At 38.4% G+C, this 15,150-nt stretch overlaps 1 protein-coding gene across 2 annotated transcripts in view; it reads right to left on the reverse strand.

The window, feature by feature from the left end:
* LOC133551237 (cell adhesion molecule DSCAML1-like) overlaps positions 1-15,150 on the reverse strand; it is a 123,904-nt gene that overhangs the window by 93,249 nt on the left and 15,505 nt on the right. For both annotated transcript variants that reach the window (XM_061897735.1, XM_061897736.1), the window contains exon 3: positions 4,460-4,606. In XM_061897735.1, the coding sequence (XP_061753719.1) occupies positions 4,460-4,606 (147 nt within the window). The remainder of the gene's footprint in view (positions 1-4,459; positions 4,607-15,150) is intronic.

Here is a 15,150-nt window from a genome sequence, read left to right on the forward strand (position 1 = left end):
TCACCCTCTGCATAGCATTATCAGTAGCCAGAGGAGCCTGTTCAGTGCCAGACTGCTTCATCCCAAGTGCAGGACTAATAGACTCAAAAACTCCTTTGTCCCACACTCCATTAGACTGTACAACTCCTCTCTGGGGCGGGTGGCGGGGGGTATTTGGATGACAGGGGATGCAAAACAATAACAGTGCAATACGTTTTCATAACATGGTCACTACTGCCTACTTTGTCTTGTTATATTCTTATTTTACTGTTATATTTTTATTCCCATTGTTGCTTTTTATTTTTTTATTCTTATTGTAATATTTCTCTATTTTCTTTCCATTTAAACCCCCATTATTTACTTTTTACTTTTTTTAAATTGATCTCAACTCTGTACACTGCTGCTGGAATTTAATTTTTTCTGAAGGAACTCTCCTGAAGGAATCAATAAAGTACTATCTATCTATCCATCTATCTATCTATCTATCCATCTATCTATCTATCTATCTATCTATCTATCTATCTATCTATCTATCTATCTATCTATCTATTATCTATCTACTTTCTAATCCCCTTCAGTCTTTGACTTTGTATTTGTAAGTAATATGCTACTACTCTTTGACACCACTTTATATTGACAAATGTGGTGTTTTAGACTGCAATATTGTTCAATTAAGGCAGTCCTTTTCAAATAGTGGGACGGAACCCCCCTGGAGGAGCTTGGTGGTATGTGTATATATGTAGGTATTGTGTTAGATGTAAATATAAAGGGAATACAATGATTTGCAAATCATTTTCAACCCATATTCAGTTGAATATGCTACAAAGACAACATATTGATGTTCAAACTGATAAACATTTTTTGTTTTGCAAATAATCATTAACTTTAGGATTTGATGCCAGTAACACGTGACAAAGAAGTTGGGAAAGGTGGCAATAAATACTGATAAAGTTGAGCAATGCTCATCAAATACTTATTTGGAACATCTCACAGGTGTGCAGGCTAATTGGGAACAAGTGGGTGCCATGATTGGGTATAAAAACAGCTTCCCATAAAATGCTCAGTCTTTCACAAGAAAGGATGGGGCGCAGTACACCCCTTTGTCCACAACTGTGTAAGCAAATAGTCAAACAGTTTAAGAACGTTTCTCAAAGTGCAATTGCAAGAAAACTAGGGATTTCAACAACTACGGTCCATAATATCAACAAAAGGTTCAGAGAATCTGGAGAAATCACTCCACGTAAGCGGCATGGCCGGAAACCAACATTGAATGACCATGACTTTCGATCCCTCAGAAGGCACTGTATCAAAAGCCGACATCAATCTCTAAAGGATATCACCACATGGGCTCAGAAACACTTAAGAAAACCACTGTTGCTAAATGCAGTTCGTCGCTACAGAAACGGCGACGGCTTCTCTGGGCCCGAAATCATCTAAGATGGACTGATGCATAGTGGAAAAGTGTTCCGTGGTGTGACGAGTCCACATTTCAAATTGTTTTATGGAAATATTCGACATTGTGTAATCCGGACCAAAGGGGAAGCGAACCATCCAGACGGTTTTCAACGCAAAGTTCAAAAGCCAGCATCTGTGATGGTATGGGGCTGCATTAGTGCCCGAGGCATTGGTAACTTACACACCTGTGAAGGCACTATTAATGCTGAAAGGTACATACAGCTTTTGGAACAACATATGCTGCCATCTAAGAGCCGTCTTTTTCATTGATTATTTCAGCAAGACAATGCCAAGCCACATTCAGCACGTGCGGGTACTTTCCTGGCCCGCCTGCAGACCAGACCTGTCTCCCATCGAAAATGTGTGGCGCATTATGAAGCGTAAAATACGACAGGGGAGACCCCGGACTGTTGAACGACTGAAGCTCTACATAAAACAAGAATGGGAAATAATTCCACTTTCAAAGCTTCAACAATTAGTTTCCTCAGTTTCCAAACGTTTGTTGAGTGTTGTTAAAAGAAAAGGTGATGTAATACAGTGGTGAACATGCCCTTTCCCAACTACTTTGGTACATGTTTGTGAATTACTTAGCATTTCATGGAAGCTGCTTTTATACCCAATCATGGCACCCACCTGTTCCCAATTAGCCTGCACACCTGTGGGATGTTCCAAATAGCTGTTTGATGAGCATTCCTCAACTATATCAGTATTTATTGCCACCTTTCCCAACTTCTTTGTCACATGTTTCTGGCATCAAATTCTAAAGTTAATGATTATTTGCACACACAAAAAATGTTTATCAGTTTGTACATCAAATATGTTGTCTTTGTAGCATATTCAACTGAATATGGGTTGAAAGGATTTGCAAATCATTGTATTCCGTTCATATTTACATCCAACACAATTTGCCAACTTATATGGAAACGGAGTTTGTAGATAGATAGATGGATAGATAGATAGATGGACGGACGGACGGACGGACGGACGGACGGACGGACGGACGGACGGACGGACGGACGGACGGACGGACGGACGGACGGACGGACGGACGGACGGACGGACGGACGGACAGACAGACAGACAGACAGACAGACAGACAGACAGACAGACAGACAGACAGACAGACAGACAGACAGACAGACAGACAGACAGACAGACAGATAGATAGATAGATAGATAGATAGATAGATAGATAGATAGATAGATAGATAGATAGATAGATAGTACTATGCTGGGAAATGGGCTTCAGTTCTGTAAATGATGTCATACGGAGAGGGGGCAACATATCGAGTCTGGCGATGGAAGGGGGTGTTCCAAGTACAGTTAATTATCTACCCATTACTCAAAAACTAATTGATACTCTGGGAAATTACTGCCAAATTCATTTACAAGGGCACAAAATACAACTATCAAGTGAAATTGTGTTCATCTGAACACGATTGGTCCTTTAATGTGTTGTAAAGTGATGGTTATCAGTGTGCTGCAGCACAGCCAAAATAGGCATTTGTTGAACAAAGCTACCTTGGATCTTGGCCATCATTTTAAAACTGACAAGAATGAATACAGATCTAAATAATATCCACCTGGGATACTGCATGTGTGCACTTATAGCTCCTTTTTTGAGTGTAATAGCAATAGAAAATACACACGCAAACCAAGAGACCATCTACTCAATCACGCATAGCGAGTTAGTGGTCACAAAATCTATTTAAAGCTTCAGATCATTATTACACCCGTCCAGAACATCTGGCTCATGGGGCAATGTACCAATGTCATTGTATTTAAACACGGATACAACCAAAAATGTGTTTTTCAACTTAAAAAATCTTTCTTATTAGTTTGCTTATTATTTAGGGCCACGCAGCAAGGTCATTGCATTGTTGTTTTCTTGCTGACAAGTGACTTGCTGCATATATGTAAAGACTTGACTGGCACACAAGGATAAAGAGGGTCAAGGTTGATGCAGACTTTACTGTCAGGGGTTGTAGCATCGAGCAATCTACTGTTCGCACCGTGACGATTGCAGAGTTCAGTGAGCAGATCATCATGTCCAGCATCTGATCTTCACACTCACTGCTCATCAAGTGACCTATATATATCCATAATTACACACATCGGCCTTTTGACGGAATACCCAGCAATGACTTACACACGGAAAGCATAAATAAACTCAACAAAGTCTGGCATTTATGAACCTGAAGTATTTGTGATCGAGAATTGTGTGACGTCAATTTAATAAAGTCAACCAAACATCTCAGGCTACAGGTTGATATAAAAAAAAAATCCTAAACATTTTTATGGATAGTGTAAACATTGCTGCAGTGCCACAGAATAAGTGACTGCAACCTTGATGCCTGTGTATGTGTGATAAAATGTCTGACTGTTTTGCATACATAAGATATAAAACACCATCTGCCAGAACCTGAGGCCATTCTTGCCCTACTAGCCTCCTTGCTTCATTTTCCCTATCCTTCCCTCATATATCTCCAACATTTTTCAAGAGCTGCAGCACACACATACAGCAGTGACCACGTAATAAAACGCACATATTGAGAGTACAAAAGACATAATACTAAGTTGACACCTCCATGTGCCCACACACAAATTAGGTTAATTAAGATGAAAGTGGGAACAATTTTCTATGGACATCCACTATCTTTAAGTACACCAATGTAGACCTATACTGTGAGACCTGATGAAGACATCCGTGGGTTGCAATGTGATGTCAATGACAGTTAATGTCAGGATTTGACATTTGTAACATATGTGCTATAAACAGAGAGCTATCTCAGAAATGGAATGTCTGCCCAAAGGAGGGCAAAATCGAGGATGAGTAAGGGAGGGAGGGTAAGCTAAAAGGAGAAGGAAGGCCAGATCAGTGATCCAGAACAGTGAGCAGACATAAGGACAGAACAAGTGAATAATTCGGTCAAACACAGCAACCATTTTCACACACAAACTAGATAAAGACAATCCCAATTCCTCAACATGGCATGCCACACATCCATCATTTGATATGTCTTACCTGGGACGATGGAGACAGTGTCTCTCTCCCAGGACACAACGCTGACATACTCCTGCACAGCTGTGGGGATGAGGCACTTGAACACAGCTACGTTGCCCCGCATCGAGCGCTGGTCCGCTACCCGCACGGTGTAGGGCTCCCTGAAAACTACACACAGACATACCATACTTAACCAAAAATAGTTTCACATGTAGCAAAAAACGCTAATTAGTGTGAATGTAAAATGCAAATTAATTGCTACTTGCCAAGATTTAATATTGTATTTCTAGAAAGTTCCCTTGTTGAAAGAGCTATTTACCTATTTTAGTCAGTCTTTACATCAAATTCTTAATTTTAGCACGAATAATTATATTTTGTCCATTCTAGTTTTAAAATGTGAAAACGGAGAAAATATTGATATAAATAAGATATTTTGGTTTTCCTGACATAGAAAATGTTGTTTAAACATTTTCCAACATCCCGAGGATGCTTAATTTAAGAATTGCAATTTGGAAAATGCTTGTTTTCAGAATAAGATATCTTATTTCTACATAGCTTAAGAATCTTGACAATTTCTAGAAATACAAATCTTAATTTAGGATGTCTGATCAACTAAAAAAAATTAATCAGCTGCATAGACACATAATTTAACCATTTTTTAATTTTGTTTTCCCTAAAATCTTGTCTTTTTATCTTGTCAAGCTATTTTTGTAGTGTAACCATGCATGTGTGCGTATTTGGATTTATCAGTACGGAGCCTTAGGTTTGATACAACTGTGTAAAGAATTTCCACACCGTACACATTTGAAGAAAGGGACAAGAAGTATACATTCGATGCTGCACACCTTCACAAGCACAGGTAGTAGTGTGCCTAAAAGAGGTTAAAAAATGAGGCAAGCAGAGTTCTTGGCAGACAAAGACAGCCTTTGTCCAGCCATAATCATGGCTAGCGCCAGTTTCAAAGAAAAATATCATAGACACCCTGTTCCATCATTAAAGTCTCCTGTTCTAATACACTTCTCTTCCCGGTGAAATATGTAAACAGACAAATCCAAGTGGACAAACGTAGTGTGTTTAGTTAAGATTCATAATTGTAACGTGGACGGGGAGGCAGGATGATCTTCTGAGATTGCATACAGAACTCCGGAGACAGTGTGTAGGTAAACCAATGATTTATTTTGCATAAATCATACAAAAAAAAAAAAAAAAACTAACAAAACAAGTATACGCAAGGATAGCATGCCGACTGCACATGGGAAGCTAACGGAATAGCTCACCAGGAAACACTAAGAAGGAACATAGCGTCCAAAAAAACCACAGGGAACCAACGTGACTGTTGCATTTGATCAAACAAAAGCACCAGACTGAGTGACGGGCACAGGCAGGACTGTATAGCTCTCTAATTAGTGCTTGGGAACAAGTGAGTGTCCCGAACACTAATCAGAGGCAGGTGAACATAATCAGCACCCATGACAACCAAGAAAACACAAAACAGGGGTGCTGAAACAGAACTTAAACAACAAGTGAATCAAAACACAAAATAAACTACGATCCGGCACCGGATCATAACAATAATACTACAAAACAAAACCTGTTAATGCTGCACTTCAAACAATAAGAAACTTTACTAAAAATAAAATAATTTTCACAATCTTCAAAATTTTATTTATGTACTTTTCTAAAAGGAAACACTGTCCAAAAGATGTCGTCGTCTGCAGCGGGAAGAAAAGCGCGGGAAAACTTGCATGTCGGTGCGAACATTGCGAGCGGCTGTAAAGGTCGCTTTTTCGGCATTGGTGGGAGTTTTTCCCGTAGTTCTCGCTGCACGGGAGAAGCCAGGAGGAAGTGGCCCTGAAATGGTGCCCTCTCGGCACCTGGGATCGTCCCATGGAGCGCTAGTGATGTGCGATACCACAGATTTTCTTTCCGATCCTATACAGAGTAAAATTCAGGCTGGTATCGACGATACCAATCCGATACCAATACTTTGTATAAATACACCTAATGTGTCTGGTAAATTTGAAAAAATAGTGTACTTCAAATGTTGCTGCTCTTGGGGAATTATCTTCAAACGCTAAAAAAACCCCCAAAAAAACAGAGGGGAAAAGAAATAATGGCGTTTTTTGAAAGTTGTCTTATTTAAATTCAACTTTGTATGTACTTTCTCCAATAAAAGTAAAGATACACATGTTTTATAATCAGGGCATGAAATTGGCACCCGCCCACAGGCCAAATGCGCGTAACTTTTGTGATTGGCGGATGAAACTGTCAATCTACCTGCCACATTGGCAGGTAGCCAATGAGACAACACAACACTGAGCAAGTGTTGTGTGTTGTTGACCAATCAGGTAGCCTATGTGTGTTGTGTGTTGTGTGTTCTAAGCAAGCCCCCGCGCTAATTTCTTGGTATTAAAACCAAAATTTGGCGGCATATCGCTGGCGTGAAGAGGCCAACAAAAGGAGAACGAGGAGGACGATTAAAAAAAATTATCAAAAAAATACATTTTAATACTAGGCGCCAGCGCCCCCCGCGACCCCGAAAGGGAATAAGCGGTAGAAAATGGATGGATGGATGGACATTTTAATACGAAGTGGAAAATAAGGGGGGATAGCAAGGTTCGCGACTGGCTGGTCTACGACGTCACAACAGAAGAGATGTACTGTCAGGTTTGCCGTATGTATGGCTCGGAGAAAGTGAAATCAAACCCATTTGTAATCGGGACTAAAAACTTAAAGTTACAGGCAATTAAGGACCACGAGTCCTCAAAAAGCCACTTGCAAACGATCAACTGTAAAGTGGGGAAGACGACTCCCCCAGAGCTGACAGCTGCGGTTGAGGCATTGACCTTAATGAAAACAGCGCAGTTGGAGAGGATGAAGCTCCTGTTTCGGAACGTACACGCAATTGGAAAGAAGATGAGACCCTTCTCTGACTACGTATGGATGTGCGAGTAAGTACCATTTAGGTCTAGTCATTAATGAGATTAAGTTGGTTAATAACTCGACAGCACTTTGATGTGTATTCTGTACAAGTTCAAAAACCATTCGTATGCATTTTCTGAGTCGTTCACCTTTATTTTAGGCACAGAAAATTTTGGCTGGTAAAAAACCACTATGGCAGGTGGATTTCAAAATCCACCTGCCATAGTGGCTGGTGGCCAAAAAAGTTAACATCTGGCCCTGTTTATAATACTGAGTGACTCAGTCTGATTGTCAGTTGTTTTCATGCTTGCATATTACATACTCACCTAGGCGGAAGAAAAAGTAGTTCCCACCAATCATGTTTCAGTTTAAGCTACTTTACACAGTGTTTCTGTTGGCGATACATTATCTCAAATACCTAGAGTATAAAAAGTATGGATATTTTGATTTGAGAATCAATATTATAGCATAAGGACATGATATGGACCGTATTGATGTTTTAGTATCGATTCGCACATTACCAGTAAGAACACGTCGCAGTAGGACCAGCCGACAGAGGAGGTAGACCATACCGCTTCAACATGTGAGTGAGAAGACTCCGACTGCTGGCAAATTTCACTCCATAATAGACCAAGATGGTACTATAGATGTGAAGTGAATTATATTTATATAGCGCTTTTCTCTCGTCACTCCAAGCGCTTTAAATAGTGAAACTCATGATCTAAAATAATTTTAAACCAATGTGGGTGGAACTCGGAGCAGGTGGTTAAAGTATCTTGCCCAAGGACAAAATCTATGAAAATGTTGGTGAAAATATATTTTTGTTTGCAGTGACAAGGATGGCGTAAGTGGGGGCTCAAACCCCGAACCCTCAAATTGTTGGCACGGTCGATCTACCAACCGAGCTTTGCCGCCCCACAATAAACACAGTTTATTCATCAATCACCACTGCACCCTGCATATGCTGTATTTACTAGACATGATGTACCTGCTCTTTGTTTGAACGGGTCTAATCCCGGCTTGCTCTTTACATTAAATAAGCAAGCCGCTATTAGACAAGACTATCCATCCATCCATTTTCTACCGCTTATTCCCTTTCGGAGTAGCGGGGGGCGCTGACGCCTATCTCAGCTACAATCGGGCGGAAGGCGGTGTACACCCTGGACAAGTCGCCACCTCATCGCAAGGCCAACACAGATAGACAGACAAAATTCACACTCACATTCACACACTAGGGCCAATTTAATGTTGCCAATCAACCTATCCCCAGGTGCATGTCTTTGGAGGTGGGAGGAAGCCGGAGTACCCGGAGGGAAGCCACGCATTCACGGGGAGAACATGCAAACTCCACACCGAAAGATCCCTAGCCCAGGATTGAACCCAGGACTGCAGGACCTTCGTATTGTGAGGCAGACGCACTAACCCCTCTCCCACCGTGAAGCCCATTTTGACAAGACAATCAAGGAAATGTTTTTAAAGCAATGAGATGCAATCATGTTGTCCCAAACTTTGTCAGGGCAACAGATTGGGGTAAGTGTATTTGAGTCTATTTTATTTTTTTATTTTTTTTAAAGGTTTATTTATAAATTTCAACAATTACAAACAATAAGTCAAACAACAATATAAAACATTATAAAACATTATGAAAACAGTACAAAACAGCGCCAGGGGGTTATAAGTTCAAAATAATACAAATAGAATACAAAAAAAAATATATATATATAATAAACAAAATGCAAAGCCGTAGGCTTATTCAGATTCATCAAACAACTTAAATTTGGAACACAGCATCATCGTTTTCACAGCTTTTTTGTTGTTAGAGGTAGAGAGCGTTTTAATGTAAAGTTCCAGATCTTTTTTAAGTATATTTGAGTCTTTGAGGCTCCTTTTTTTGCAGGTGATGTAGTTTTTAACAAAGTGTTGAATGACAATGAGCTCGTTAGTAAAGTCCCATGATCTTGGATGTGTCTGAATGTTGCTAAGGAACTGCCGTTTCCTTCTTGACGATCACAGAAAGGGATATGTTCATCATGTACGGCAATGGAAATTCAAAATAGGTGGTACAGCTAGGGCTGCCCAAAAATAACAACCTGCAAACTCATTTCTATATAGCAACGTTCTTTGTTTTCCAATGGTGTCATTTTACACAAGGACTCAGGCCACACTTTCTTTGTCACTCCCTCAATCCACTAGATTACACCCCTGGCCAGCTAGGCACTCCGGCTATAATTCATTAGCTCACAGGAGAAGTGATCGCATTAATTAATTGACTTTTCTTTATTACGTGTCTATATTACATGCATGAATGTTCAGTTGTCCCTCTCTACTACTACAACATTGCAAATTAAAAAAACAACCTTTTTAAAGCATATTCTCCATTTTTTGGCCTAATCTAAGTGTTAAATTATATATTATATGTGTTACAGTGCAGTATTGTCTTATTTTCTATGAATTCCGTTGTGGCGGGACTTCTCTTTCAAGGGTTACACTGCTAAAAACAACAGGCGGCTATATTGGTGCTACTCTTAGCCGTGACGTTTTGAAAGTGAAATATTCTTAGCAGAGCAACTTTTTGATGGGCTTCATCTTTAATGCCTACCTAATCAATAACATGTACCCACAGTGGTGAGTCTTTGACGTGAGCGAGAGTAAAAGGCAAGACACGAAACGGGCCGTACTGTGTATGTATGTGTGCTTGTGTATATAGAGTATATATACATATATTAGTTGTAGAAATGATTGGAAACTCAAGACAGCCATGACATTATGTTCTTTACAAGTGTATGCAAAATTTTTGATTGCGACTGTAAATATGCACATACACACAAACATATACGTACATATATATATACATATATATATATATATATATATATATATATAACAAAAATTGAGCTGTTTGGCCACAATACCCAGCAATATGTTTGTAGGAGAAAAGGTGAGGCCTATAATCCCAGGAACACCACCCTACCGTCAAGCATAGTGGTGATAGTATTATGCTCTGGGCCTGTTTTGCTGCCAATGGAACTGGTGCTTTACAGAGAGTTTATGGGACAGTAAAAAAGGAGGATGACCTCCAAATTCTTCAGGACAACCTAATATCATCAGCACTGAGTTCGGGTCTTGGGCACAGTTGGGTGTTCCAACAGGACAATGAACCCAAACACACGTCAAAAGTGGTTAAAGGTATGGCTAATTCAGGCTAGGATTAAAAACTCAAAAGGTTTGGAGAACCCTGTACTAACAAGACCATAGTTATAAAATATAGTTATAAAATATAGTTAAAATATAGTTATAAAAACCTTATTGTTTGTAATTGTTGAAATTTATAAATAATCCTTTAAAAAAAATAAAAAAATAAAATAGACTCAAATATACTTACCCCAATCTGTTGCCCTGACAAATATAGTTATAAAAACCTTCAATGCTATTATTTCATTAACACTACATGTAATTAATAAAGAAAATAAGGTACGTTTCCTTCTAGGAGATTGTATCACTGATCTATTTAAAAAAGATCATGTATTAACTGCTGATTTTCTGAATACAATGTACTCCAACTGTCTCTATCCTGTCATTTACAGGCCAACAAGAGTTACGAGTTCTTCTGCCACTCTTATTGATATTATCTTTAAAAACTTGTTAAATAATGTAGCTAAATCAGGTATTTTGGTAACTGATACATCAGATCACTTCCCTGTATTCCATCTTTCCTTGCTGAAAAAGACTGAGCATGTGGGAGCAATTAACAGCTCTAAATTTAGAATTTTTAACACTAGGAATATTGAACAGTTTAAGAGGTTGATTGGCAATATTTACTGGGATGATGTTTTATGAACATTCTGATGTACAGCATGCTTACCACGCATTCATTAGGAATTTGAATAATGCCTTACAACGCTGATTTCCTTTGGTTAAACCTAAGAAGAAAGTGGTTGAAGTATTGGCGTCGTTAGACCTATTTTAGGGGGAGCATCAGAATGCCTCCACCAAGGAAAAGATTCAACAAACTTGGTTAACGAACTGTAAGATGTTCATAAACTACATGGGACGCCGGAGGAAGCAAAAGTCTTGGTGGTGAGAAAAATAGAAGATTTTGATATGAGTATTGACATTGATGCAGTACTTGGTATCAATGTAGCTTTGTGACTTTTACATCATCTCAATGCGACCCACACCAAGAACACAGACCACACCAAGTATTGATATGGACATGTTACAGAAGATCCTACAACATCAACAAAAAGAACTGGAAATGTGTGAGTATCAAGAGCACGCCACAACAGAGACTGATATGGAGATAGACCCTGATAGGAATTTTTTCTCTGCGATTGTAAAAAACTTCAATTATTTTACCTGAGAACAATATGAAAACACTGTAAAATCAGAAGATAGTCTGTCAATAATACATTTCAAAAGTCCAAGCATGTACACTAACTTTGAGGCTATCAAGGATTACTTGAAAGAATTTAGTCATCCATTTACCATTATTGCAATTACTCAAACCTGGTTCAACAATGATAAAGGTATTAATTTTAGTCTGAATGACCATGAATTAAGATACATAAACAGAATAAATAAAATAGGAGGAGGGGTCGCATTGTACATTCATAAATCTGTTACATTTAAAGTTTTAACAAACATGACCATAGCAGTCGATGGATTATTTGAATGTTTAACAGTGGAAATCCTAAATGACAAAAAGACAAATATCTTCATGAGTTGTGTATACCGGGCACCTGGTTCAAGCATAGAAACTTGCAATGAATGGATGGCTAAACCATTTTCTCCTGTGAACCATAAAACCATATTTATCTGTGGTGATTTTAACATTGATTTGTTAAAGTCAAACAAGCAAAAACATGTTGATGACTTCATTGCCACAATGTACAGCTTGTCTCTATATCAAACCATAACCAAAGCAAGCAGAATAACAACACATAGTGCCACAATCATCCACAACATTTGTACTAACATTATGGGAAATCAAATCACCAGTGGCCTATTTATATGTGATATCACTGACCATTTACCTGTTTTTACTTTATATGACTGTCATCTCAAGAAAACCAAAGACATTATGGCAAACATCTTTAGACGAATAACAACTGAGGAAACAATCTGTGCCCTAAACAATAGTTTAGCAGTTCAGGATTGGACTTCAGTTTACAAAGAACTAAATGTGGACAGTGCTCATTGTAATTTTTTTAGACATCTTTACTTCCCTGCATAATAAATACTGCTCTGTGAAAGAATATTTTATAAAAGGAAGAAAAAAAAAAGCCCTTGGATCACAATTAATTAATACCTGTAAAAAGAAAAACAGTCTCTCCAAACTTTTCATCAAAATAAAAACAAAAGAAGTCGAACAACAATACAAGAAGTACAAAAATAAATTAACTGATATTATTAGAGCAAACAAATGGTTATATTATCCAAATAAAACTATATAAAAACAAAAACAATAAAAAAAGAAACTTGGGATGTTTTGAATAGTCTAATCAAACAAGGATATTCAAAGTTCACTTATCCTGATTACTTTATTGATGAACATGGTGAAGATTATAATATGAGTAATGTAGTGAATAAATTCAATAGTTTTTTTGTAAATATTGGTCCTAAGTTGGCTGTTGATATCCCAGACAATGGAGTTACAAAATCCATACACATATGGACTGCGATCAGTCTCCTATGGCTCCTATAAACTTGAAGAACTTCTGATATTGCATTTGATGAATTACCTGAACTAAATCAACATTGTTTGTTGAGATTCCTTTCTTGTTTTTTTTCTTTTGTTTTGAATGGCCATTCCCAATAATGTCTGTCCACTAGTTGTTGCACTGTACATGTTTAAATAACACCAGTATCATTTAAAGTATTTAATTGTGTCTGTCCTACTCTCTCCGAGTTGTAATCTAGACTTCTGATTTGCCCAAATATTGAGAACTTCTACTATACTAGCTAAAGTACCTGCTACACAGGACTTTGGGGGGGCCATTCTAAAACCTTAATTCTAGCCTGATTTAGCCATTCCTTTCCGACTTTTGACATGTGTTTGGGGTCATTGTCCTGTTGAAACACCCAACTGCGCCCAAGACCCAACCTCCATGATTTTAAGTTGTCCTGAAGAATTTGGAGTTAATCCTCCTTTTTCTTTGTCCCATTTACTCTCTGTAAAGCACCAACTCCATTGGCAGCAAACAAGCCCAGAGTATAATACCACCACCACCATGCTTGACGGTAGGATTGGTGTTCCTGGGATTAAAGGACTCACCTTTTCTCCTCCAAACATATTGCTGGGTATTGTGGCCAAACAGCTCAATTTTTGTTTAATCTGACGAAAGAACTTTCCTACAGAAGGTCTTATCTTTGTCCAGGCGTTCAGCAGCAAACTTTTGACAAGCGCTTTTGGAGCAAAGGCTTCCTTCTTGCATGGTAGCCTCTAAGTCCATGGCGATGCAAAACACGCTTAAATGTGGACTTTGACACTTGTGTTCCAACAGTTTATAATTCATCGCAGACCAGCTTTTTGGTGGTTCACCGTTGATCATCCTGACCAATTTTCTCTCAGCAGCAGGTGATAGCTTGCATTTTTTTCCTGATCGTAGCAGTGACAAAACTGTGCCATGCACTTTATACTTACAAACAATTGTCTGCACAGTTGCTCTTAGAACCTTAAGCTGCTTTGAAATGGCTCCAAGTGACTTTCCTGACTTTTTCATGTCAATGATTAATTTTTCAGATCCGTGCTGAGTTCCTTTGACTTTCCCATTGTCGCGTTTGTAACCTATTTGAATGGGCTCAGACAAGTCAACAGGTGTCGTCAATCATAAACACACATGAAGTTAGGAGGTTATGCCATGAAGATAATTTGATTTGATTGTAACTTTTCTACATCACCAAAATTGATAATGTATGTTGCTGTATGTATACTTTTGATCCAGCAGATTTGGTCACATTTTCAGTAGACCCATAATAAATTCATAAAAGTACCAAACTTTATGAATGTTTCTTGTGACAAACAAGTATGTGCTCCAATCACTATCAAAAAGAAAAAAAGTTGTAGAAATGATTGGAAACTCAAGACAGCCATGACGTTATGTTCTTTACAAGTGTATGCAAACTTTTGAAGACGACTGTAGGTTCAGTAACCAACAAAGTGTCAAGATCTCATGGTATCATCAAAAGAATCAGGAGTTGGTTCATCGGGCATGCCTCTAAACTCTTTATTACAGTTTAATGTATCCATATATTATCTATTGCAATATTATCTGGGCGAGTACATATCCATCAAATTTACACAAATTACTCATTATGCATAAGACATGTGTAAGAAAAGCTACCTCCTCTAACTATTTGGCTCCATCTGCTCCTCTGTTTAGGAAACTAAATGTACTATCTATTTATGATATCAATACAGTTCAGTCCTCTTCTTTTATCTATAAATGTACTGTACTTACCACTCCAATACGCTCCCTACACCTTTCAAAGATTATTTTAAGACCAATTCGCAGGTCCGTGATCGTAATACAAGACAAACTGATAATCTCTGTCCTATCTTTGGCCATATCACTCTTAGACAGTTTTCCATTAAACACAGAGGTCCTTTACTCTGGAATCTATGTAACTTAAGGAACTTATGTATTGCAAACTCCTCATCTTCACTCAGTAACTTCAAATATACATTAAGGGCCAGCCTGATGAATCAACATTCTCCATTTGTTCCTACCTTATAATGTAGCCATGTGCTTCCTCACACGCACACACACGCACACACATGCACACACACA

Source organism: Nerophis ophidion, linkage group LG04, assembly GCF_033978795.1.
Source record: "Nerophis ophidion isolate RoL-2023_Sa linkage group LG04, RoL_Noph_v1.0, whole genome shotgun sequence".
In the NCBI taxonomy this organism is placed as follows: domain Eukaryota; kingdom Metazoa; phylum Chordata; class Actinopteri; order Syngnathiformes; family Syngnathidae; genus Nerophis; species Nerophis ophidion.